Source organism: Rhinopithecus roxellana, chromosome 19, assembly GCF_007565055.1.
Source record: "Rhinopithecus roxellana isolate Shanxi Qingling chromosome 19, ASM756505v1, whole genome shotgun sequence".
Taxonomy (NCBI): domain Eukaryota; kingdom Metazoa; phylum Chordata; class Mammalia; order Primates; family Cercopithecidae; genus Rhinopithecus; species Rhinopithecus roxellana.
In genome coordinates this window covers 15,014,714-15,041,362 of record NC_044567.1, presented here as the reverse complement: position 1 = coordinate 15,041,362, position 26,649 = coordinate 15,014,714, and the positions used below count along the sequence as shown (strand labels likewise).

The following is a 26,649-nucleotide window of genomic DNA, read 5'->3' as shown; positions in this document are numbered from 1 at the left end:
TCTCAGAGAGCTAAGGCGAAACCATTTCTAGCAGTTTGAACTCGCTTTAGTCCAACAGGGGAGGCAGTCCCTCTCTTTGGAATAAGCTCCCTGGGATGCCTCTGGCTTTGATGCCCCCTCACTCTGGAGGAGACCTCAGTCTTACAGGTTGCGCTTTCGAAGCCTCTGTTTGTGAGTCCAGTTCAGGAAGGGGTGGGGCTTCACTCCCCCTCAGCTGGGGGCTCCCTCAGGGCACCCTTGGCTTTCTCTCCCTTTCCAGGCCTCCGCTCTGTAGGGCAGGAAGAAGCTGGTGGCGGAAGGGCTGTGTGGGCCTGTAATGATCCGAGGGGTTCATGTTGCATGCTGCCTTGGGTGATCCACCCACCTGAGTCAGTTCAGGCTGGGTGCAGTGGCTCACGCCTGTAATCCCAGCACTTTGGGAGGCCAAGGTGGGCAGTTCACGAGGTCAAGAGAATCGAGACCATCCTGGCCAACATGGTGAAACCTCAACTCTACTAAAAAATACAAAAATTGGCTGAGCATGGTGGCATGCGCCTGTAGTCCTAGCTACTGGGGAGGCTGAGGTAGAGAATCGCTTGAACTTGGGAGGCAGAGGTTGCAGTGAGCCGAGATCCTGCCACTGCACTCCAGTCTGGCGACACAGCGAGACTCCATCTCAAAGAAAAAAAGAAAGAGAAAAAAGAATCAGTTCAAACATACTACAGTGAAGCCTTTGAAATTGCCCAGGGCCAGGTGCAGGCTCCCTCCTCAACCTGCCCCCCACAGCCCCTCCTCTCTTGCTCCCACCCCACCTGCTGTCATTCTCTGTTCTGGGTTTTCTGAGTCTAGCACAATCCAGGCACAGAGTAGGCACCAAAAAACTCCAGGCACCAAAGATGCTGTTGGTTAAGATGACAGAAAGAGAGAGAGAGAGAGAGAGAGAGAGAGAGAGAGAGAGAGAGAGAGAGAGAGCCAGTGCAGGTATTTAGGAGGAATAAAGGAGGGAGGGGTGGGATGGGCTTGGGGGCAGGGGTGAAGCTCCACAGGAGGCAGAGGGGGTCAGAGGAAAGGAGAGGGCATAGGGGTAGGAGTGTGGAGTGTGGCTAGAGGAGGAGCATCCTGGGTCATCAGACCACTGTGCTGAGGACGGAGGAATCCTCGGAACGCACAGGCAGCACTGGGGCCCGCTTGAGGGAGCGCCGGGTCTCGTCTCGGTTCTGCCACACATAACGCACCAGATAAGCCACCACAAGTGTCAGCCAGCCCCCCATGGTGACCAGCAGGGCCACATCGGTGCTCCTCCGGGCCCCGCCCCGCCCTGCCCCACACAGCTCTTCCTCCCCTGCCAGCAGCAGGAACTCCTGCCCCACGAGGTCCGGTCGGGCTCCTGGGCCACACACGATGCCTGTCCCAGTGCCTGGCGCCAGCCTCACCTGCCGGAGCACTTCCTGGAGGGCGCAGTCACAGTGCCATGGGTTGGCGGATAGGTTCACTTGGATCTGTAGTCCCACAAAGGCCTCCACGGGCACTGAGGCCAGCTGGTTGGCAGAGAGGTCGAGGTGGCGCAGCGTGCCCTCCAGGCCCTGGAAAGCCGCCCCTGAGAGGTGGGCAAGGGCATTATGGGACAGATCCAGCTCCTCCAGGACAGGCAGGTTCTGGAAGGCACCAGCAGGCACAGATGCCAGCTGGTTGGCATCCAGGTAGAGCTTGCGGGTGTCGTTGGGGATGCCAGAGGGCACAGTCCTCAGACCTGCCTGGCTGCAGCGGAACGTCTGTTCACCTGCTTCCTTTGCCACATAGCAGCCACGGGGAGGCACCAGGGGGCTGGGCACAGTACCTCCTGTGCCTATCATCAACAGGAGGGACAGGAGGTGACCTGCTGTTGGGAGCATGGCCATAAATTGGCATAGTCCTGGAGTGGAGTAGGATCTGGGGAAGAAAAGGCCACATAAAGAAAGAGTGAGTCAAGACAATCGCATGCCTCACTGCCAGCTTTCTCCTCCTGAGGTCCCTCTGGGGGGTGTCTTTGGACCGGGGCCTCTTCTCTGGGGGCTTCTCTCAAGCCTAGGTGACTTTTTCACTTCCTTCTTGGGGTCTCTCTTGATTTAAGGCTCCTCAATAGGGCCTTTTGGGTAAAGGGTCCTTTGCGCTTGAAACTCTTTTAGGGTCTGTTGATTCTAGAAGGTTAATCTATGAGGCCTTGTTGGCCATTCTGGGTCTTCGGGTTTCTAGGTTTCTGCCTCTGTCCATGTATTGATTCCTCTCATCGGAATAAAGTCTTCTTCCCCTACCTACCTGGGAGGCTACCAAGTGGGCTAGGTAGGCACCAGAAGGTCTAGTTGGCACTCATGTGATGGAGACAAGGGGGACAGATGAGCGATAGGGTGTCAGGGCGTCCAGCTAGGCCAGGTGACTAGGTAAAATGGACCTCTGGCCCCACCTTCTATGCCCTTCTACCCCTTTTCTGGGAGCATCCACCCCTCTGCCTGCCCCAGCTCTGTCCTCTCTGCTCTGCACTTTCTCCCTCCTCCTCCCCGTCCTCCTCCATTCTTCTCACCCCTGTTGGTGGCAGAGCCTTCTCGAGTGCAGGTGCCCTCTCCCTGGACGGAGGCTCCCTGCTGCTGGGCTCTGGAGACCCGCTTCCTCCTCCAGAAGCCCTGTTTGCTCACAGCTGCTGGAAGTTGGGGGCTGGGACCCAAGAGTGTTGGGTTTCCTGGCATGTGACTCCGGGCCCAGGTGTCGGATACCTGAGCCATGGTGTGGCCAGGCAATGCCAAGAGAGGGCAGATCCTGGACCCTGATGAACTCTGTCGTGGGGAGACCAGGCCCCAGTTCCATTCCCTGCACCAGGCTCCCCTCCCAAGGTCTTGATGCTGCCATCTTCCATCACTCCTCAAGGCTGAAACTCTGCTTCCCAGAACCCTTCTTCCTTACCCAGAACCTGGCTGGGCATAAGGATCCCTTCTTGGCAGGCCTGGCAGGCAGAACTGGGCGGGCGCCATCTCATATCCACTGTCTCCAGCAACCAGTATCCCCCCAACTCCATTCCTCCCCCTATTCCCTTCTGCCATTCTTCCACGCTCAGTGGCCCCTTCTTCCACGCTCAGTGGCCCCTTCTTCCATGGTGAGCAAACTTCCCCTAGCCTTTCCTTGGAAAACTTGTCTGTCTGGGGTTCCTTATCTCCTGGCTCCTCACAGTGCCCAGCCCTCTTGCCTGCCAGGGGTGCTGTAGTTCAACTTTAGTTTGTTCTCTGCGTGGTGGATTGATTGCCTCTCTAGGAGTTGGAAGGAGTTCTTTAAGGCACCTGAAGACTGATGTGGTTGTCTCTGAGTTTTCCTGCTGATTTTATGATCTGCATGAGAACTGACTCAGGTTCTCTCAGTTTGCTGGAGTCCCGGACTCTCAGGTTGGCACTTTGAATTCTCCCTCAGGCCTGGGCACCAAAGAGGGCTTGGATGACTTGTTCCTCCAGGGCATCCCTACCCCAGGCATCATTTGCAGGCCATGCCACTCCTTGATACCACCCTCTCCTAATGTTCACTGGGTAGTGGGAAGGAAGGATTTCAAGGCAGAAGATGAGATTCATGTGTGACCTGGGCATGTCACCTGACACTGCCGTAGGGTTGGGAGGACCCGCCAGGGTTGAGTCGATGTGAAGGTACTTTGTGAAGTCTGTGCAAAGGCTAGTTGTTAGGATTACTGACTTCCAGAACACATCATGGTCTTCCTCCATGATTTCATTACCCACGCCAGGCTTTTCTCCTCCACTTCCTCTCGTATGCTGTGCAGGGGCAGGGATGACAAGGGGTCATAGATGTGATCCATGTGGATGACCCATCTCATTTCTTAGCCCATGGTGGCTTATCCCCTGCAACTTCCTTGAGCCTCAAGTCCAACCACATGATGCCTCCTGTGGCACCATCCTACCTACAGTATCTCCAGTTTGGTGCTGGGATTCAGAGCCTCAATGATTGATAGAGCTCAAAGGAAGGGACCAGCCAGTTGAACCCTCCCTAGTTTGCAGACAGGTAAACTGAGGCCCAGAATGTGACCAGAGTTACACAGTGTCAGTGGCCAAAGACCAGAGCCCAGTTTTCTGACTCCTTGTCCAACCACTTTTCATTGCCTGCTAGCAGCTCTTACCTCTGTGCCACGCCTACTAATACCCTACATCCTTGCATGTTGAGCCTGATGGTACCCACGGTATTGTATTGTATGGAACCTGGAAGCCCTCCTGCCAGGTCAAAGAGGTGGAAGAGAATGGGAGAGTGGGGTGTCACAAAGACTAGGAAGGATATACTTACGCGAAGGAAGATGAGGTCATACGCATTGGAGACCTTTCTGAGGAGGATTTTTCTTGCTGGATTTTGCAAGACTGTGGGTGACCAGGACTGGACATGGAATTGTAGAGCTCAGTGCAAAATAAAAATGGGGCGTGTGTGTGGGGGGGGTCCCTTGTTTCAAAAACCTGTTAAGAATTTCTTCCTTTTTTTTTTTTTTTAAGATAGAGTCTCACTCTGTGGCCCAGGCTGGAGTGCAGTGCCATAACCTTGGCTCACTGCAACCTCTGCCTCCCAGGTTAAAACGATTCTCCTGCCTCAGGCTCCCAAGTAGCTGAGACTACAGGTGCCTGCCACCACACCCAGCTAATTTTTGTATTTTTAGTAGAGACAGGGATTCACCATATTGGCCAGGCTGGTCTCGAACTCCTGACCTCAAGTGATCCACCCACCTGGCCTCGAAAAGTGCTGGGATTACAGGTGTGAGCCACCACGCCCAGGCGAAAGCTGTTAAGAATTTCAAGGCCTTGCCAGGTGTGGTGGCTCACGCCTGTAATCCTAGCTCTTTGGGAGGCCGAGGTGGGTGGATCACTTGAGGCCAGGAGTTCGAGACCAGCCTGACCAACATGGCGAAACACCATCTCTACTAAAAATACAAAAAATTAACTGGGCTGCAGTGGTGCACACCTGTAATCCCAGCTATTTGGGAGGCTGAGGCACGAGAATCACTTGAACCCAGGAGGCAGAGGTTTCATTGAGCTAAGATTGCGCCTCTTCACTACAGCCTAGGTGACGCATCAAGGCCCTGTCTCAAAAAAAAAAAAAAAAAGAATTTCAAGGCTGGGTGCAGTGGCTCATGCCTATAATCTCAGCACTTTGGGTGGCAAGGATCAAGGAGCCTCACGAGTTTGAGACTGGCCTGTGCAACATAGTAAAACCTCATCTCTACCAAAAAAAAAAAAAAAAAATTGTCCAAATGCAGTTTCTACAAAAAGAAAAAATAAATTAACGGACCATGGTGGCACATAGGCACATACTTGTATTCCTAGCTACTCGGGAGGCTGAGGTGGGAGGATGGCTTGAGCCTGGGAAGTGGAGGCTGCAGTGAGCTGTGATTGTACCACTGCACTCTAGCCTGGGTGACAGTGTGCGACTCTGTCTCTAAAAATTAAAAATAAAGGCCGGGCGCGGTGGCTCAAGCCTGTAATCCCAGCACTTTGGGAGGCCGAGACGGGCGGATCACGAGGTCAGGAGTTTGAGACCATCCTGGCTAACACGGTGAAACCCCGTCTCTACTGAAAAATACAAAAAACTAGCCGGGCGAGGTGGCGGGCGCCTGTAGTCCCAGCTACTCCGGAGCCTGAGGCAGGAGAATGGTGTGAACCCGGGAGGCGGAGCTTGCAGTGAGCTGAGATCCGGCCACTGCACTTCAGCCCGGGTGACAGAGCAAGACTCTGTCTCAAAAAAAATAAAAATAAAAAATAAAAATAAAAATAAAAAAGAATTTCAAGATGACGACAGCAGCACAGTGTAAAACCAAGTTGCAGGGCTCTTCTGAGCACAGGGCATGAGGTCTTGTGGGACCTCGTCGGCTGTATGCCTGTGAGGCTGGCCCTGCAGGTTACCTTTGAACAAGCAGTTTCAGAAGCGTGATGGGGACTAGATCAGATGGTAGGATACTAGATGATATCATCTCTGAGGATGTACTCACCACAGACTCATTTCTGTGATATCAACAGGGGCATTTTGCAGACTCACGTTTGTCTAAGGAATCAGATAACTTTCTACACTTAGGCAGGAGAAGCAACAAGCAACCCTTTTCTCTGAGGGTTACTTGTTAGTAAGGCCAGACAATCTGCTGCTGGCTACTTGGGTGTCCATTTTGGGACTGTAGCTGAATGTGGGACAGAAAGCTGATCAATCCTCCCTTTCCCCCTGTTCCTCTCTCACACTGGGCAGGGGCTTTAACTGAGGCACAAGAATTGAGCCTGGCTGTTGATGGAGGGTTATTTCCTTCTAAGACTAGGGCAGCTTCCAGGAAAACAGTGGGACTAGGGTGGCCAGCACAGCAGCTGTGGGAGAAGCAGGAGCCCAGCCGGAGCTGTGGATGTGGTTAATTAAGGAAGGCTGAGTGCAGACTCAGTGAAGGAGGGAGATCTGAGGCGAGGGGGGAACCACACTTAGGACAGTGCACACTGCAGACTAGGGACTGCAGAGTTGGAGCAGAAATTCTCTGCCATTCATTTATTTATTTATTCATTCAGTGAGGATTTCCTGTGAGCCTTGTATGCTAGTCAAAGGAAACATAGACAGGGTTCTTAAGGTGCTGGGTCTATGTCAGGGTTCTTAAAACACCCTGCACATTCAAATCACTTGGGGAGCTTTTACAAATTAGTTATGCTGGGGCTTCATCTGGACCAATTACATTAAAATCTCTGTGCATGGGGTCTAGGCACTGGTTTCTTTTTTTTTTTTTTTTTTTGAGACGGAGTCTCGCTCTGTCGCCCAGGCTGGAGTACAGTGGCCGGATCTCAGCTCACTGCAAGTTCCGCCTCCCGGGTTTACGCCATTCTCCTGCCTCAGCCTCCGGAGTAGTTGGGACTACAGGCGCCCGCCACCTTGCCCGGCTAATTTTTTTGTAATTTTAGTAGAGATGGGGTTTCACCGTGTTAGCCAGGATGGTCTCGATCTCCTGACCTCGTGATCCGCCCGTCTCGGCCTCCCAAAGTGCTGGGATTACAGGCTTGAGCCACCGCGCCCGGCCGGCACTGGTTTCTTTTAAAAGCTCTCCAGATATGTCTAACGTGCAGCCTGGGTTGAGAATTGTTGGTCTGGAGGGAGACACAGACATGTCTCTATAATGCTTTGATGTAATGCCTGCATTAATTGATGTTTGTACAAGGAGCTGTGAAGCATAGAGAGAATAAGTATTAATAACATGGCAGAACTATCTCTTCCCTTCTACTACCGGATAGCACACATGGCTTTGGGAGTGGCAATGCACTCAGTCCTTGACAATTCAACCTGACTGATCTTCTCAGCCATCAGAAATCCTGTTGCCTACTTCTCCAATCTCCTTTGCAGCTGAGGGCAGCCCAATTCTGGTCAATGGCATCTAAGCAGAAGTCTGCAGAATAGGTTTGTGGGACAGTCTTTGATTTGCTGGTAAGAGAGGATGGGACTGGGCTCTGCTCTTCTCCGTACTTTTTTTTTTTTTTTTTTTTTTTTTTGAGGTGGAGTCTCTGTCACCCAGGCTGGAGTGCAATAGTGCGATCTTGGTTCACTACAACCTTCACTTCCCGGATTCAAGCAATTCTCCTGCCTCAGTCTCCTGAATAGCTGGGATTACAGGCCTGCACCACCACACCTACGTAATTTTTGTATTTTTAGAAGAGATGAGGTTTCGCCATGTTGGCCAGGCTGGTCTTGAACTCCTGACCTCAGGTGATCCACCTTCCATGGCCTCCTAAAGTGTGGGATTACAGGCATAGCCACTGCACTGGACTTTTTTTTTTTTTTTTTGACAGAGGGTCTCACTGTGTTGCCCAGGCTGGAGTGCAATGGTGCAAACACAGCTCACTGCAGCCTTGACTGCCACCAAACTCAATCAATCCTCCTGCCTCAGCCTCCTATGTAGCTGGAACCACAGACATGTGCCACCACAATGAGACAATTTTTGTTTTTGTTTTTGTAGAGATGAGGGTCTCACTTTGTTGCCCAGGCTGGTCTCAAACTCCTAGGGTTACTGCCTCAGCCCCCACAAAAGTGGTGGTGATTACAGGCATGAGCCACCATGCCTGGCCCCTACTTTGAACATGAAAGGGTCAACTCAGGCCATCTTGTGGCCATGAGACAACAAAGCATAAAGGGAAGGTTGAGATGTTGGCCTGGATATCACTGAGCTACTCAACCAACACCAGCAACCGCCACCTCTAGACTCAATACGTGAGAAAGAGAACCCCCTAATTTCAGTGCTTCTCAATTTGGCTGCATACTGGAATACAGGCAGTTTTGAAAACTCCTCATGCCTGGGTACACCCACGGAGATTTTGATTGAGTTAATCTGGTATGTGTCTGGTGATGGAGATCTTTTTTCTTTTTGAGACAGAGTCTCACTCTGTCACCCAGGCTGCACTGCAGTGGCACCATCTCGGCTCACTGTAGCCTCTACCTCCTGGGTTCAAGAGATTCTCCTACCTCAGCCTCCCAAGTAGCTGGGATTACAGGCACATGCCACTATGCCCAGCTAATTTTTGTATTTTTAGTAGAGATGGGTTTTCTCCATGTTGGCCAGGCTGGTCTCGAACTCCTGACCTCAGGTGATCCACCTGCCTCAGCCTCCCAAAGTCCTGGGATCACAGGCGTGAGCCACCGTGCCTGGCCAGGTGATGGGAATTTTCTTTTTTCTTTCTTTTATTTTTTTTTTGAGTCGGAGTCTCGCTCTGTCGCCCGGGCTGGAATGCAGTGGCCGGATCTCAGCTCACTGCAAGCTCCGCCTCCCGGGTTCACGCCATTCTCCTGCCTCAGCCTCCGGAGTAGCTGGGACTACAGGCGCCCGCCACCTCGCCCGGCTAGTTTTTTGTATTTTTTAGTAGAGATGGGGTTTCACCGTGTTAGCCAGAATGGCCTCGATCTCCTGACCTCGTGATCCGCCCGTCTCGGCCTCCCAAAGTGCTGGGATTACAGGCTTGAGCCACCGGGCCCGGCCAATGATGGGAATGTTCAAAAGCTCCTCAGGTGATTCTAATGGCAATCTAGGGTAAGAATCATTATTTGGGTTTTCTGTTGCTTTCCGCTGAGAGCATCCTTAACTGGTATACTAGCTTTTCCAGGGTATAATCAAGGAAGACTTCACCAAGGAGTGACATTTGAGCTGGGCTTTAAAGGCTGAGTTACTCGGGTGGTGAAGCAGAGCATGCAAAAGCAAGGGAGCATGAAATGGCTTGGCTTCCAGATCACCGCGTGGATGGAGGGGGTGGTGGCAAAGGCCAGGGGTAAAAAGGGAGCAGATCCTTGTGGCTTGCATGCCATGAATGCATTGGGACTTGATTCCGTGGCTTATGGATTAAAAAGGTGTTATTTAGTTTTTATTATTTTATTTATTTATTTTTTTGAGACGGAGTTTCACTCTTATTGCCCAGGCTGGAGTGCAATGGCATGATCTCAGCTCACTGAAACCTCTGCCTCCCAGGTTCAAGCGATTCTCCTGCCTCAGTCTGCAGAGTAGCTGGGATTATAGACACCTGCCACGACGCCTGGCTAATTTTTGTATTTTCAGTAGAGACGGGTTTCACCATGTTGACCAGGCTGGGCTTGAACTTCTGACCTCAGGTGATCTGCCTGCCTTGGCCTCCCAAAGTGCTGGGATTACAGGCGTGAGCCACTGCGCCCAGCCTATTTATTTATTTTTTTGAGATGGAGTCTCACTCTGTCACGCAGGCTGGAGTGCAGTGGCTTGATCTCAGCTCACTGCAATCTCTGCCTCCCAGGTTCAAGCGATTCTCCTGCCTCAGCATCCTGAGTAGCTGGGATTACAGGTGTGCACCACCATGCCCGGCCAATTTTTTTTTTTATTCTTGTTATTTATTTTTTTAGTAGAGACGGGGTTTTACCATGTTGGCCAGGCTAGTCTTGAACTCCTGACCTCAAGTGATCTTCCAACCTTGGCCTCCCAAAGTGTTGGGATTACAGGCGTGAGCCACTGTGCTCGGCCAAGTTTTTATTTTTATTTTTTTCGAGACAGGGTCCCACTCTGTCTCCCAGCCTGTAGTGCAGTGGTGGCATCACAGCCCACTGTAACCTCAACCTCCCCAGGCTCAGGAGATCCTTCCACCTCAGCCTCCCAAGGGGCTAGAACCAGAGGTGCATGCCACCACGCCCAGCTAATTTTTTTTTTTTTTTTTTTTTTTTTGTATTTTGGTGTAGAGATGAGGTTTGGTCATATTGCACAGGCTGGTTTCAAACTCCTGCGTTCAAGCGATCCGCCCACCTCAGTTCCCCAAAGTGTTGGGATTACAAGCGTGAGCCACCGCATCTGGTTGGATTGAAAGCTTTTAAAATTAGATTTGATATTTGGATCACTGTGTTGGTTGTGTTGGGGATGTACTGGTGGCAGGAAAACAAGTTATGGCAAAGGTCTAGGTGTGAGATGATAAAGACCTGAGGGACACATGGCATGGAACTGGAAGAGCCATCCCTGGGGAGTCCCATGCTCTGTCTTGGCCTGTGCAGTGCCTGGGGAAATTCTTGGGCTAGACCCGAGACCAGCAGATGTTTATGTCACGGGGCAGATCCTTTCTGTTTTCTGGACCTTCACAGTGTCTGAGATCCCTTCTAGCCTGATGCTCCACATGTCTAGAATGGCAGGCAGGGAAGAGGCTGAGGCATGATAGGGCCCTGGCTCCCAAGTTCAGGGCCCAAGAAAGAGAGCCTCTTAGCCTCCCACCGCAGGCAGTCTGAGTCACAGCTCCTCCCTCTAAGGGTGGTAACTCTATATCCCCAACATGTGACCCTAGGGGAAAGAAGTTCAGCAGGCCTCCATCCCCTTCCTTCCCTGATGTTGGAGACCCCCAGGTCCAGCCTGGATAGGGGGATAACTGAAAGGAAAAGAAGATAGATAGATACATAGATAAATAGATAGATGATAGAGAAGATAAAGAAGGGCTACCTTCTGTATCAGGTCAGCCAGGGACCCATCAAATGCCAGGCTACTGGGCAGTTTTGGGGGGAAGACAACAAAGGCCTCTGCTATTCTTCTTCCCTGCGGAAAAGAGCAAGGGGTGTACACATACACTTCATGCTGCCATGCTTGGAGGTGCTCTCTCATTTACTTAACATATATCTGAGCACGTACTGTGTACCAGGGCCTCTTAGGCACTGGGGATTCAGAGTTGAGGTTTTTGTTTTTTTTTTTTGAGACAGGTCTCGTTCTGTCATCCAGGCTGGACCGCAGTGGCATGATCACAGCTCACTGGTAGCCTCAACCTTCTGGGCTCAAGCCATCTTCCCACCTCACGCTCCCAAGTAGCTGTGACTACAGGCGCGCACCACCACGCCCAGCTAACCAAAGAGGGAAGACTGGTGTGTGCACAAATACAGCCATCTGATCACCTAGGGGTGGGCTTGGGCTGAGGGATCTGCCAGGGTCACAGGAGCCTGGAGGATGAAGCTTGGGGAAGGCCTGGGGAAGGCTGCACCGAGAAGGTGACAGGTGAGGTAGGCCTTGAGGGATGTATAGGAGTCCATCAGATGGAAAAGGGTAGGAGGCTGAGACAAGAACAAGGGAGAGCTGTGTGGCTGTGGTCTGGGATGTGCAGTTCTGTCAGAGGCGTGTGAACCAGAGCAACTCCATCTTAAATAGAAGCTGGGTAAAATGAGTCTGAACCCTACGGTTAAGGCATTCTAAGTCACAGGATGAGATACGAGGTCAGCATAAAATACAGGTCATAAAGACCTGCTGATAAAACAGGTTGCAGTAAAGGAACTGGCCAAAACCCATCAAAACCGAAACGGCAACCACAATGACCTCTGGTTGTCCTCACTGCTACACTTTCAGCAGCGCCATGACAGTTTACAAACGCCATGGCAACGTCAGGAAGTTACCTTAAATGGCCTAAAAAGGGGAGCATGAATAACCCACCCCTTGCTTAGTGTATCATCAAGAAATAACCATAAAAATGGGTGACCAGCAGCCCTCGGGGCTGCTCTGTCTACTGAGTAGCCATTGTTTTATTCCTTTACTTCCTTAATAAACTTGCTTTTACTTCGCACTGCGGACTCGCCCTGAATTCTTTCTTGTGTGAGATCCAAACCCTCTCTTGGGGTCTGGATTGGGACCCCTTTCTGGTAACAGTTCTGTTACATAGTTCAGTTAACATTTATTGAGAATTCACTCTGTTCAGGAAATGCAAATGTGAGACAGGGAGCAAGCCTAGCAGCCTAGGGGGAGGCAGTTCTGTAACAGACAAATAAAGCCCTCTGCCTAGTGCCTGCAACATAGCAAACAATAATGTTTGCTGTGATTGTTACTGAAGGAGGAGCTGACCTTAGGCAGTAGAAGGTGATCTGGGAACAGTGGCCACTGAGATTTCTAGACAGGTGAGGATAGGAGGCTAGGAGTAGGAGGAACTCAGCTGGTAGGGAGCTAGGGGGTCTTGTCTTGAACCTACTGTTTTTCTATCCATTGTCCTCTTGATCTGAAACACTTCCAGTTTTCTAACTGCTTTTGTTCATGGGAGAGTGTCAATTGTCCATATCAAAGAATATGCAGGTTGAGGGGTTCCTAAGGTACTTCCCTGCACTTGGTTCCCCAGGGAGGTTCTTGTTCCCAGGCACAGACTGGAGGATGGGGGCCCAGTGGCCCTGACCAGTTCAGCCCTTTCTCTGCACAGCCCAAAGTAGCCAACCACAGGACTGGGTGAGGGAGGCAGAACAGAGTGCCCGCTGGCGATGCTGCCAGTCCCGCACCCGCTCCTGGCTTCTGACTGGCTCAGTAGTTTTCTGGAGGGTCACTCGCTGCTCTTTTGTCTGCTTAACATCTGCCCTCCCCTCCCCCTCCTTCTACCCACCATGTGCCTGGGATATCCCCCACCCAAACAAAAATAAAAACACAACTGTCAATGAAATAAGCAGTTCTTTCCTTCCTTGCACTTGCTCTGGACATGACCTCACCACCTGACCTTCAGGAAGCAGGCTGGGGAGGAGGGGAGGGGTAGGAGTGGAGAGGTGGCATTCTTTCCCCCAGGGGAAGGGGCTCTTTTTTTTTTTCTTTTTCTTTTTTTTTTTTTTTTTGAGCTGGAGTTTCGCTCTGTCGCCCAGGTTGGAGTGCCGTGGTGAGATCTCGGCTCACTGCAAGCTCTGCCTCCCGGGTTCACGCCACTCTCCTGCCTCAGCCTCCTGAGTAGCTGGGACTATAGGTGCCCGCCACCACGCCCGGCTAATTTTTGTATTTTCAGTAGAGATGGGGTTTCACCATATTAGCCAGGATGGTCTTGATCTCCTGACCTCGTGATCTGCCCACCTCGGCTTCCCAAAGTGCTGGGATTACAGGCGTGAACCATCGCGCCTGGCCAGGGGCTCTGTTCCTGACACCCCTCCTCTCAGCTTTGAACATGGCCAGCAGCATCCTGGGAACACGTTCGGTCCCCACTAGACGGTGTATCTCTCACAAGCAGAGGCCCAATCACCACTCCCAGATCACCAGATGAAAGCACACTGAGGCTGGGGAACGTGTCTACCTCAGCAGCCTAAGGAGCTCCAGAGGGCAGGCAGAGCCTGTGACAGAGGCTCATTTTGTTTTAAAACACTTTTCATAAAAAATTTAAAAGTAATATCACATTATGCAAAGTTTGAAACTAGAGAATGAAAAAGATCACCCTGAATCCCTTCGTCCTGATTCAAGGTTGTTTTTATTGTTGTCTTTCTCTCTCTCTTTCTTTTTTTGAGACAAAGTTCCGCTCTTGTTGCCCAGGCTGGAGTGCAATGGCGTGATCTCTGCTCACTGCAGCCTCCACCTCCTGGGTTCAAGCAATTCTCCCACCTCAGTCTTCCCAGTAACTGGGATTACAGGGGCGCGCCACTGTGCCCAGCTAATTTTGGCATTTTTAGTAGAGACGGGGTTTCACCACGTTGGCCAGGCTGGTCTCGAACTCCTAACCTCACATGATCCACCTAACTCGGCCTTCCAAAGTGCTGAGATTACAGGCATGAGTCACCAGGCCCAGCTCTTATTGTTTTAGGAGACAGGGCTTGCTGTATCACCCAGGCTGAAGTGAAATAGCTGAGATCATAGCTCACTGCAGCCTTGAACTCCTTGGGCTTACACGATCCTCCTGCCTTAGCCTCCTGAGTAGCTGGGACTACAGGAACGCACCACCATGCCTGGCTAATTTATTTTTATTTTTTATAGAGATGGTGGTGGTGGTGGTGGGGTCTCATTATGTTGCCCAGACTGGTCTTGAACTCCTGGCCTCAAGCTATCCTCCCACCTCAGCTTCCCAAAATACTGGGATTACAGGCTTGAGTCACAGTGCCCAGCCCAAGGTCTGTTTCTATTTTGTTGAATTTCCATAACCCTAGTAAAGTAGATGCTCAAATATCATTCAAACATGGAATGAATTAATAAAAGGCAACACATACTGAGCACTTAATTATATGCCAGGAATTGTTTCAAGTGTTTCATTTCACATTTACTGACCCATTTAATATCCACAACATGAGGTGGGTATTATCATGATCATCACCATCTTCATTTACTTCATTTTTTCCAAACACCAGTGTCACTTGCCAATTCATTTAGCAACAAGGTAACTGAAGCACAGAGAGGTTCAGTAACTTGCTTAAGGTTACACAGCTGGTAACTAGAGGAGCTGCGAGTTGAACCCTGGCAGTCTGGTGCCACAGGACGTTACTAGTGCTGCTCTATTTTGGCTTATCGTAATCATTAATGTATATGCAGGTTTAGACTTTTTATTATGAACAGTTTTAAAAATAAAAAAGTAGAGAAAATAGCCCAGGTACGGTGGCTCATGCCTGTAATCCCAGCACTTTGGGAGGCCAAGGTGGGCAGATCACTTGAGGTCAGGAGTTCAAAACCAGCCTGGCCAACATAGTGAAATCCCGTCTCAACTAAAAATACAAAAATTACCGTGAAGTAGTGGCGCGCACCTGTAATCCCAGCTACTCGGGAGGTTGAGGCAGGACTGAGATTGTGCCACTGTGCTCCAGCCTGGGTGACAGAGTGAGACTCTGTCTACAAAAAAAGTAGAGAAAATAATATAAGGAACTTCATGTCCTCATCACACAGCTTCAATAATTATCACCTCATGGCCCATCTTATTATTTCCCTAATGTTCCCAGTCCAGATTGCATTTTGAAGCAAATGCAATCACCGTATCTTTCATTCACAGATATTTTATGTATGTCTGAAAGAAGGTCTTTTTTTTTTTTTTTTTTTTTTGGAGACAAAGTCTCACTCTGTCACCCAGGCAGAGTGCAGTGGCATAATCTCGGCTCACCGCAACCTCTGCCTCCCAGGTTCAAGGAATTCTCCTGCTTCAGCCTCCTGAGTAGCTGGGATTACAGGCATGTGCCACCATGCCCGATTAATTTTTTGTATTTTTAGTAGAGATGGGGTTTCACCATGCTGGCCAGGCTGGTCTCAAACTCCTGACCTTGTGATCCGCCTGCCTCACCTCCCAAAGTGCTGGGATGACAGGTGTGGGCCACTGCGCCCGACCAAGGAAGACTTCTTTTTTTTTTTTTTTAATTAAAAATTTTTTTTTTGAGACGGAGTCTTGCTCTGTCGCCCAGGCTGGAGTGCAGTGGCCGGATCTCAGCTCACTGCAACCTCCGCCTCCCGGGTTCACGCCATTCTCCTGCCTCAGCCTCCCGAGTAGCTGGGACCACAGGCGCCCGCGACCTCGCCCGACTAATTTTTTTTTGTATTTTTAGTAGAGACGAGGTTTCACCGTGTTAGCCAGGATGGTCTCGATCTCCTGACCTCGTGATCCGCCCATCTCGGCCTCCCAAAGTGCTGGGATTACAGGCTTGAGCCACCGCGCCCGGCCTCTTTTTTTTTTTTTTTTTTTGAGACGAAGTCTCGCTCTTGTCCCCCAGGCTGGATTGCAATGGCATGATCTTGGTTCACTGCCACCTCCACCTCCCAGGTTCAAATGATTCTCCTGCCTCAGCCTCCTAAGTAGCTGGGATTACAGGTGCCTGCCACCACGCCTGGCTAATTTTTGTATTTTTAGTGAAGGTGGGGTTTCGCCATGTTGGCCAGGCTGGTCTCGAACTCCTGACCTCAGGTGATTCGCTCGGCTCAGCCTCCCAAAGTGTTGGGATCACAGGCGTGAGCCACCCCACCAGGCCAGAGAGGACTCTTTTAAATTAAAAAAACAATCTTACCACAATTCCATATCATGCCTAAATGTTTAGAATTCCTTAATATCATTGAATACCTTGTCAGTATTCAAATTTGCCTGATAACTTAATAAAATCTTTTTTTTTTCTTTTTTTTTTTTGAGACAGAGCCTTGCTCTGTCGCCCAGACTGGAGTGCCAACGGTGCAATCTCGGTGCAATCTCGGCTCACTATAACCTCTGCCTTCCAGGTTCAAGCGATTCTCTTGCTTCAGCCTCCCGAGTAGCTGGGATTACAGGCGCCCGCCACCACATCCAGCTAATTTTCGTAGTTTTAGTAGAGACGGAGTTTCACCACGTTGGCCAGGCTGGTCTCAAACTCCTGACCTCAGGTGATCCGCCTGCCTTGGCCTCCCAAAGTGCTGGAGTTATAGGCATGTGCCACCATGCCCGGCCTTTTTTTTTTTTTTTTTTTTTTTTTAAAGTCAGTTTGCTTGAATCAGGATCCAAATAAGACTTTTAGTTGATATCACTTAATTTATTTTAATCTGTAAGTCTCTCCCCCTTTTTTATTCTTTTTTTTTTTTTTTTTGAGACAGAGTCTTACTCTGCTGCCCAGACTAGAATGCAGTGGCACAATCACAGCTCACTGCAGCCTTGACCTCCCGCGCTCAACTGATCCTCCCACCTCAGCCTCCTGAGTAGCTGCAATTATAGACACACCACTATGCCCGGCTAATTTTTGTATTTTTTGTAGACATGAGGTTTTACCATGTTGTCCAGGATGGTCTCGAACTCCTGGACTCAAGCCTTGGCCTCCCAAAGTGCTGGGATTACAGGCGTGAGTCACCATACCTGGCCCCAATTTTATTTGTTAAGGGAATTGAGTGTTTGTCCTAATTTTCTTCATTCTAGACTTTGCTGACTATATCCCTGGGGAATGTATCTTATGCTATTTTGTGTCCTTATTTTTTCATATAACTTAGCAAACATTTCCCCATACTGCCACAGGGTTTTCATAATCTGTCCTAAATGGCTTCATACTATTCCATCCAGTGGATATACTGTAATTTTTTTCTTGCACATTTGGTTGCTTTCAGTTTTTCACTACTATAAATATTGCTGGAATGAACATCCTGACACATTGCAGCTTTTCCTGTACATGGGATGACTTCCTTAGAATATGCTACCAGAAGTGTAATTATGGCTCTGAGGCATGGAGAATTTTTCAGCTTCTTGGCACACAGTGACAATGGTTTGTCCAAGGGTTTGTGTGTCCCCCAGCACCAAATAAGAGAGCTGTCACTCACTCTGCGTAGTGCTTAGGGCTATTCACAGTTGAAGAACGTTTGGGGAAGACATGGTAATTATGAGGGCAGAGTTAGAGAAGGAGAAAGATGATGACAGGGACTCCGGCTAAATAAAGCAGAAAGTGATCTGCAATTTACCACAAACCTAGAGTGAGTCAGAACTCTGTTCATTCCTATTGTGAAAAAAAAAAATCCTTGATAACAGGGGTTATTAATAGTGCATGACGTGTCCAGTAATCGTTCTGTTAGACTCTGCATTAGTCAGAACCTCATTTGAGACGTGGACTCAGTCTGGGTCACTGAACTTTATATAGAGATGTCAGGAAACTGACCAAGATCCAGAGGAATCGATCAACTTGATGGAGGATGAAGAATCCCAGAGAAAAATCAAAGGAGTCAAGCAGGCTCACTTCGGAAAAAACAGACACCTTTCTTGCCTTAATGCGGGGGAGGTTTCTGTGAAAAGAACAACACTGGGTTTGCTTATGTCTGCAGAAAGATGCCTATAAGGAAAGGCACCTCCATAAACCAGGAGAAACTTCCATAGGACACAGGCAGAGCTATTTCAGACTCGGGTGATTATTTCGATCTTGGGATGAACCCTTTCGGGGCCATTGGCCCTGGAAATATTCAAGAAGCTGCTTGTTCTGCTCTGGGTGGTTCAAATACCCACCTGCCTGGTGACCACTAAGTGTCTCTGGGGATCCCACTCCAGCTGTGTGACAACTGTTTCCTGGCAGCCCCCTGGTGAAGGAAGGGTAGGTGGAGTCTGAGTGAAGTGCTCCCCAGTTTCCCTGGGCTAGCCTTTTTCCTTCCTGTTCCCTCACTTTCAGTTCAGGGTGCCATGAACTGCCATTCAGAGTCAGGTTGGCATGCCATGACATCATCTGATCTTGCTATTCCAGCCCTGCCCTGCATAGAGTGGACTTAGAAAGAAGCTGGGTAGGGAGCTGAAACTACTCGGACAAGGCCTCTTGGTGACATGGAGAATGGGAGTCACCGAGGAGACCTCAAGAGCAACCTCCTAAAGTAATATTAAGTAGATTCATACAATGCAACAGGTGCTTTACATACATTTTTTTGGGTTCCCACAACATTGGAGGTGGGGTTTCACAGGTGTGGAATTGGAGATTAAGACAAGTAATTTGCCCAAGGTCACATTGCCAATAAAGGAGGGCCTGCCCTATGTCTACCAGGCAGTAAAGTCTGTGCCCTTGCCTTTAGACGATGCAGATGTGAAAACTGTAGACCAGAACCTCTCATTCAAAGCCACACAAGCTGACCTGAGACAGAAACTCAGGCTCCTTACTACTGATCAAGGAATCTATGATACGTGGCCTCTTCTCACGTCAGGTGCGGGGAGGCCAGGGAAGTGGCCCGGTCCGGGGCAGCCTGGGCCAAGAGTGACTGAGAAGGAGAAGGCAGGCTCCGTTCTGGGCCTTCCAGACCCTCACCCTAGCCAATGTTGTGAAAAGCGCGCTCCCAGGAGGGCCCAGCAGGGCAAAGGGCCAGGCTAGTCTGTTTCTGGAGGAGCCAATCTGGGGCCAGGGCGGAGGCAGCCAGGTGCAGTGGAAAAACCCTGTACTTGGGGTCAGAATATCTGGGTTTCGATCCAGTCTGGCACCCAGCAAAGACCTACAGCAAGTTACTTGCAAGTCCGAGTCTCCTCATCTGCAAAACTGGGGCACGGATAAAATACACTTGAAGGGCACAGGAGCAAAAGTTGGAATTGTTACGCACCAAAATTCTATCATCCGATCTGACACGTCACGGTGCAACTTCCAACCGCGCGTCCCCGGAGAGTCCGGGAACGGAGCCCAGGAAAAACTACAACTCCCAGGAGCGTCGGGCGGGCCGGCCGGGAACCAGCGGAGGAAACTACAACTCCCAGGAGGCGTCGGGCGTGCCGGCGCGGGGCGGTGACGTCGCGGGGGCCGGCGCGGAGCGCTGATTCGGCCGGAGCTGCCAGCGGGGAGGCTGCCGCCGCGGGTCGTTACAGCTGCTGGAGCAGCAGCGGACCCCGCTCCCGGGAACCGTTCCCGGGCCCTCGATATCCGGCCCCGCACGGTGAGCCCAGACAGAACCAGGAGGCCCCAGGGCTAGGGGAGGGGCGGGAGGGAAGGTAGGGGCTGCTGGGGAGGCGCCCCGGGCTGGATAGACGGGGGCAGAGGGAGTTGGGGGTGGACGGAGTGCATCAGCCGAGGGGGTGCAGCGGCCGGGGAGGTGGCCAAGGAATAAAGTGCGAGCTGGAGGCCGGGGGTGGAACGTCGGGAGGAGCGCCTCTGCTAGGGGTGGGAGTCGGGGAGCGGCTGGGCTTCGGGGATGAACGTTTGGCTGCCTCCAGAGCTGGGTGAACGCGTGGAGATGGCTGTGGGGTCCCGGACCGGGCCGGGTTCCGAGTGCCAGGACCCAGACTGGGCAACAGAGCGGGACCCCTCCCCCAGGCCCCGCGCCCGAGGTCTCACTCAGAAAACCCCAACAACAGTGAGGACTCCGCCTCTTCGCTCCTCCTCTCCTCTGCTTACTGCGGGTTCGCCTGGGCACTCGCTTTCCGCTCCCACCGCCCTCCCCCAGTCGGGGTGGCTGGGCCAAAGTTGAGAGGTGATCAGCTGTGGTCCTGCAGCTTGCGGGGTGGGCGGAATGGAAGTGGCATCGTGACGTGCTGCCACGGACTCCCCTTTGGGGTCCCCATCCAGGCCTGGATGTTTTGTGCTCCTCTTCCAAGACAGGGGGTTTGCTGTTGTGAGGGCTGCTCTTTCCTGGGGGAGGGAATGGGAAGGGCTCACTTGGTGGCTGCCCTGGTGGTGCTCAGCCTTGGCTTGAGTGTCTGGCATACTGGCTGGGCACGAATATTTGTGCGTGGAGCCGAGGGGGTGGGGAGGGAAGAAGGGGGAAAGAGCTACCAGCAAAAAAGTGGTTAACAGAACAGAGTTGCTGCAGGCTCTGGTTTGAGGCAGGTTATGAAACCACATCAGGGCCCGGCACTAAGCAGCCACCTGCCAGCTGTGGCAGCAAAAGTTTTTAGCTCAGCTCCTGTAGACCTAGTCGACCTGTGCCAGCCTCTTCTCTCTGTTTCTCCCCATCTAGGGGAGGGGTCGGTTGGCTGTTTTACTAATGGAAGTGATATGTGCCCATAGTCACACGAAAGTCTCACGAGTGCTTCCTGGCTGCCAGTCTTTTTGTTAGTTTATTGATCTCTTCTTTTTCAGGGGTGTCTGGTGGTTTCCTGCTCTCAGGGTACCTAGTGTTTAGGCTTCAGGAAGAAGCTTCCGAGGGTGTCGGCTGGGACCTAGGTCTAGTCTTTTCCTAGGCTCATCGAGTTTTGTTGGCTGCCCTGTGAAAGCCAGAAAGGGGTATGGGGTCCTGTGGTCTGGGATTCCACGAGGCTTTTGGCACTCTTGGACAACTGCTAGGAAGGGTTAGTGGGCTTTCTACACCAGCACCCCTGTAGGTGCGGGTTACAGAGAGGTGATGGGGTGGCGTTTCAGGTCAGACTTGGGACGCTGTTTCCCTCTCCTTAGAGGTAAGTCCTTCAGAGCCCTCACTTCTCAGCCACATGCCACCCTCTCCTCTCAGGTGGAGGCTTTTGCGTAGTAGCTGTCCCAGGGGCTGCTAGAGTAGCTGAAGCCCCAAGGCCCTGGGACGATAAACAGTGGGAGTCAGCTCTGGCTTTCTAGATCCTAGGATTTCTGTTAGGCTCCATTATCCAGCCTAATGGGCTGCGCTGATGGTTCCCAGGAGCATCACTGCAATCAGAGTGCACCTCAGGCTGGCACACGGGTGTTTGCTTGTTGGGATGGTGTGTTGTGGGTCACATTTGCCCTGAGGTCTCTAAGCTTGGAGCTGTCTGAGAAGAGGAAACTTGCTCCTCTTATCCTGGAAGTAAAGAACTGGCCCCTGAGGATTCAGGCTCCTGTGCAGGTTTGGCTAGTTCCTAGTCAGAGATAGATAGATAGCATTTGGGTCTGAGGGGGTTGCTGCAGGGGCATGAGGCAGGTGGCCTTCTGGGTACTTCTAGAATATCTCCATCTGGGACTCTTCTCTGCATTCCCAGGAAAGATGGGGCTGTCAACATGGTGATGACCTTATGGTCTTTGGCAAGCAGGACCCTACCTCAGATAGGGAGGTGAGCCAGTACACAGGTGCTGTCTGTCTCCGTTTTCTCCTGGTCACAGGGCCCTCAGGGATCTGGGGACAGCCAAGCTCTGGACAAGGGGCAGATCATTCCACCCCTTCCTTCTCTACTTCCCTCTGCTCACTGTGGGTTGCGGCCACCTCCTGGTTCCTCCTGCTGCAGGACTCCTACCATTGGTGCTGGGCAGGGGAAGGCACGGTGCTAATGTACACCTGGAAACAGGTGCTGAGAGGGGAGACTGAGGGAAGGATGGGCAGGACAGAGAAGAACGGGGGCAGGAGGAAGGCCACAGGTTCGAGTCTGTGCCCTTGGGAGACATACGTTGATGTGGGTTCCAGCTCTCTGTGGGAGTTATAGGTGTTGGCTACGTTCTCTATCCTCGCCTCTCTTGTGGGGAAAAGGGCCCTGGTGGTTTGGCAGCGGAGTGGGTGGCACCACAAGGGTTGGCCTGAGTGGCTGCCAAATGGAGAAAACATCTGGATGGGTTGTTTTGTGTCACCCAGGAGGGGTGCCTTCCAGGCCTGGGCAAAGGTTGTCCCTAGTCTGTTGTTTTCTCCTGTCTTCCTCTCTCCCCACTTCATTCTTTCTACCTGATCAGTCCTCCTAAGTTGGGGTTTGGGGAGATCCAGAATTGAAAAAATTAGAGGAGGTGAGTGGATGCAGTGACCTCAAAATAGTTCATCCACTGCTGCCTGTACCCACAGGCCTCACTTCTTTCCTTCCTGATGGGAAGGGCTTAAGAGTGGATGTCCCACATCAGGCCCTCAGTGAGACACAGTCCAGCAGGAGTTACGCTGAGTGAGAATTCTGTCTCTGGGGCTTTGTCGGCAGAGCGTCCTCATGGGAGTGCCATAGGGGATGAGGCTGGGGGATGGGCCTTGACTTCTCTGCTCTGGGGCTGCATGCCTCTTGATGACCTGTCCTCCGATGCCCTGCTGGGGCCCTGTCCCAATGGGATAATGCATGGGGCAGCCTGCTGTTTATCCCAGCCCAGCAGCAGGAAATGAGTGGAGCTAAGTCCACATGGACTTTCTCTACCTTCCATGCTTGAGAATCAAAAGAGTGGAACTGCCTGGAGTTCTCAGGGAAAGAAGAGCCTGCCTCCCAGCGGGATCCGAGGGTGAGAGGGGGCAGGGGAAGCAGTGTGACCTGTCCGACCTGTGCTGCTTGTTTGCAGAACAGTGGAGAGGGGCAGCAGGATGAATGTGGGCACAGCGCACAGCGAGGTGAACCCCAACACGCGGGTGATGAACAGCCGCGGCATCTGGCTCTCCTACGTGCTGGCCATCGGTCTCCTCCACGTCGTGCTGCTGAGCATCCCCTTCGTGAGTGTGCCTGTCGTCTGGACCCTCACCAACCTTATCCACAACATGGTGAGAGGCTGCCTGCTGCCTGCTCCCGCCCTCCGGGCTGCTCTTTGGCAGGGCTGAGGGATAGGAGGAGCCTGTCGGGCCTGGCCCAGATGTCAGGGTGACATACTGACGTCTGCCTCCAGAGCCCAGGCCTAGTCCTTATCTCTCTGCCTTGCTCCCCCTTCTGGGTTCCTGCCCTGTGTACCATGATAGGAATCAAATCTGCAGATTTTTCCACATCTCTAGGGTGGGGTGGCTGTGGGCCTGGAAGATGTGCCCCTGAGAACCAAACAAAGGACTCCAGAGAGTTCCCAGGACCCGGGAGTCCTGGTGCCTAGGCTGGTACAGAAATGCCCCTTTCTCAAGTTAGCTTCTCGAACCGTCTTCCACTCTTGCCCTTCTCTGCTCCCTCACCACTTGCTACCTTGCCCTCTTTGGAGGGTAAGCAGGGCTTAGTCCCATCGCTTGCCTCCTCCCAGCAGACACAGGGGGCTATGAGTGGCCTGGAGGGGCAGCATCTCGGTGCCTGTCTCGTGGCTACGCATTCTCATGCCAGGCCTAGCCTGTCCCCGAGGGAGTCCCCTTGTTCTTCTCCTGCCAGGCTCCCAGCTGCTCCATCCTGACCTCTAGCCCATATCCCCCTGCCCAGCAGAGGGGAGCTCCAGATCACTGGGAGTTACTTCTGTCTGTGACTGGCTGGAGGAGCTGGGCAGGGGCCTTTTCCCTTTTGTATCCTCTAACAAAGACCTCTTCCTCCAGGGCATGTATATCTTCCTGCACACGGTGAAGGGGACACCCTTTGAGACCCCGGACCAGGGCAAGGCGAGGCTGCTAACCCACTGGGAGCAGATGGACTATGGGGTCCAGTTCACGGCCTCTCGGAAGTTCTTGACTATCACACCCATCGTGTTGTGAGTCCCTGGGCTACAGGAAGACACCAGCAGGCAGGGCAAGGCCTGGAGGACCCCAGGGCCCAGTCATGCTTATCAACCCTGCTGTGGCTCCTGGTGTAGGGATGAACAGAGGAAGTTGGAATATTCCTGGGTCTTAGCCTGAGCTCAGGCTTTGGGCCTCCCTGGCCCCATCTTTCCTCCATTGGAGCTTTCTTCCTGCTAGTGAGATAGGCCCACAGGCTTGGGGTGAAGTTGGGAGGTGGGGGTGGCGCTGGGCCGGGAGGGGCCTCTTTAGCCTGAGAGCTCTTGCTTCTTACTCTGGTCTGGGGACTTCTTCTGTTACTCCTTAGCTGTCAGGATTCTGCCTTTCCCTACGCAGGAAGTGGGGGAGGAAGGGGTCCTCCCAACAGTCTTTTATATCTCTCCTCATCCTTCCTCTCCCAGGTACTTCCTCACCAGCTTCTACACTAAGTACGACCAGATCCATTTCGTCCTCAACACTGTGTCCCTGATGAGCGTGCTCATCCCCAAGCTGCCCCAGCTCCACGGAGTCCGGATTTTTGGAATCAATAAGTACTGAGGGGGCAGCCCCTTCCCCTGCCCAGGGTGGCAGGGGAGGGGTAGGGTAAAAGGCATGTGCTGCGACACTGAACACAGAAAGAAGAAGCCTCTGGACACTGCCAGAGATGGGGGTTGAGCCTCTGGGCCTAGTTTCCCCCCTCGCTTCCCCCAGTAGCCAACTTGGAGTAGCTTGTAGTGGGGTTGGGGTAGGCCCCCGGGCTCTGACTTTTTCTGAAGTTTTTGATCTTTTCCTTTTGCTTTTTGAATAGAGACTCCATGGAGGTGGTCATGGAATGGGCTTGGCTCCTGGGCTGAACATGGACCGCACAGTTGGGACAGGAGGCCAGGGGAAAAACCCCTGCTCACTTGTTTGCCCTCAGGCAGCCAAAGCACTTTAACCCCTGTGTAGGGAGCAGAGGGCGGTGCGGCTTCTGGATTGTTTCACTGTGATTCCTAGGTTTTTTCGATGACACGCAGTGTGTGCTTTTGTGTATGGAAGCAAGTGTGGGATGGGGCCCTGCCCTTCTGGGTAGAGAGCTGTCTAATCCAAGTCTCGGGCTTTTGGCAGCTTCCCTGCAGCCCACCCGGGGCCCTGGTTGGGAGTGGGGAGGGTCAGGTGGGGGGAGATGGGGTGGCGTGTGGATGGCTTGGTCCCAGAGGTGAGGGGCCAGGATTGCTGCCATCTGGCCTGGTGGAGGTTGGGGAGCTGTAGGGGGTTAGTGAATCGAGACTTAGAAGAATGGGGCCACATAGCAGCAGAGGACTGGTGTAAGGGAGGGAGGGGTAGGGACACAAGCTAGACCCAGTCTCCTTTGGGATGTGGGCAGGGAGGGAAGCAGGCTTGGAGGGTTGATTTACCCACAGAATGTGATAGTAATAGGGGAGGGAGGCTGCTGTGGGCTTAACTCCTGGGTTGGCTGTTGGGTGGATAGGTGGGGAAAAGGCCCATGAGTGATTGTAAGCACAGGTCCAACTTGGTCCTGACTCGTGCAGGGGTATGGGGAAGCTGTGACAGAAACAATGGATGCTGTGGTCCTCTGCAGGCCCTCCTCACCCCTTAGCTTCCTCATGCAGACTGGCACTGGGCAGGGCCTCTTATGTGGCAGGCACATGTGGCGCTGTGAGGCCACCCCACATGGGGTCGGTGGTGAGAGTCCTGTAGGGTCCCTGCTCAGCAGCACAGGGGAAGGAGCAAGGCGTGGCCTGTAGGCGCTGTCTCAGCCTGCAGAGAAGAGAGTGAGGCCGGGAGCCTGAGCCTGGCCCAGAGCTTCCTTCCTCCCCAGTTCGGCTAGGGACAGTGTTAATTTTGAAAAGGCGTGGGTCCCTGTGTCCTCTTCTAGGGGCCTGAGGGAGCAGGAGAGGTCACTGGGCCTGTTTTCTGCCTCCTGGCCCTGCATCTCCCACCCCATGTATCATAGGGAACTTTCACCTTAAAATCTTTCTAAGCAAAGTGTGTATAGGATTTTTACTCCCTTTGTACAGTATTCTGAGAAACGCAAATAAAAGGGCAACATGTTCCTGTTTCCCTGTGTCTGGCCTCTGCTTCCTGGAAGGCTGAGGGGAGGGGCAGGGGTGTGGGCAGCAGCTCCTGCCGAGGTGCTGGTGGGGTATCAGTGCAGCTCTGACAGTGGCGGGAGGGGCGCTGGGACTGCTGGGCTTTCTGCTGGCTGCAGCAGGGAAATCCCCCAAGGGGGCTGTGAGGGAACTGGCGGCGACGGCAGCAGTAGTCAGAGAGCAAAATTCTCTGTGTTTTTGCCTGGCTGTTCTCCGACTGGTCTTGCGCCTTGGCCCCACAGGCTGGGGTGACCTGTGCCATGGCCAGGGAGGGGGGCAGTCCAGCAGTGGTTTACACATGGAGCCAGGGTCCCAAGCGGTGCCCAGTCCTTCCCAGTAAATCTCCAGTCCTTCTCCAGTTTCTCACTTCTCTCCCCAAGGCCTTTCCCCAGTCACCTCTCCCCTGGGAGCGCTGCGTTTCCTTCTGGCCTTTCAGTGGAGGGGACTTTTCATACTTCCTCCTCCCACCATAAGCCTGAGTGGCAGGGGAAGAGGTTCTGGGGACTTCCTGAGTCCACCATGGCTAGGAGAGAGGAGTCCTATAGCAAGGAATCCTTATCTCATGAGGGCGCTGAACTTCCAGTGTGTTCTGCGCAGTATGAGCTGCTATTCTCAGGAGAGGCACAAAGTCCCAGATAGAAGGGAGGGGCTGCCCCCAGCAACCTAGGGTCTCTGGCCCTGGTCTGCCATCACAGCAGCCTTGGAGTGAGTGTCAGGGAGAGT

At 52.4% G+C, this 26,649-nt stretch overlaps 2 protein-coding genes and 1 long non-coding RNA gene across 4 annotated transcripts; 1 reads left to right on the top strand and 2 right to left on the bottom strand.

The window, feature by feature from the left end:
- Nucleotides 1-1,106: 1,106 nt before the first annotated feature.
- Nucleotides 1,107-4,355, bottom strand: LRRC3C (leucine rich repeat containing 3C). The gene is made up of 2 exons (XM_010375518.2): nt 4,285-4,355; nt 1,107-1,908 (listed from the first exon to the last, which is right to left on the bottom strand). The coding sequence occupies exons 1-2, from the start codon at nt 4,308-4,310 to the stop codon at nt 1,107-1,109; spliced, it is 828 nt and encodes a 275-aa protein (XP_010373820.2). The 5' UTR covers nt 4,311-4,355.
- A 13,078-nt stretch (nt 4,356-17,433) lies between these two features.
- Nucleotides 17,434-19,229, bottom strand: LOC115894863. The gene is made up of 2 exons (XR_004055082.1): nt 19,172-19,229; nt 17,434-17,887 (listed from the first exon to the last, which is right to left on the bottom strand). It is a non-coding gene; the product is annotated as an uncharacterized LOC115894863 (long non-coding RNA).
- On the top strand, nt 17,878-25,896 carry ORMDL3 (ORMDL sphingolipid biosynthesis regulator 3). Of its 2 annotated transcripts, none has more exons than XM_010375521.2 (4): nt 17,878-19,498; nt 22,749-22,939; nt 23,678-23,829; nt 24,256-25,896. In XM_010375521.2, the coding sequence occupies exons 2-4, from the start codon at nt 22,766-22,768 to the stop codon at nt 24,389-24,391; spliced, it is 462 nt and encodes a 153-aa protein (XP_010373823.1). In that variant the 5' UTR covers nt 17,878-19,498; nt 22,749-22,765; the 3' UTR covers nt 24,392-25,896. The 2 variants fall into 2 exon arrangements, with proteins under 2 accessions (XP_010373823.1, XP_010373822.1); XM_010375520.2 differs by having other exon boundaries at nt 22,744-22,939.
- The last annotated feature ends 753 nt before the right edge of the window (nt 25,897-26,649 follow it).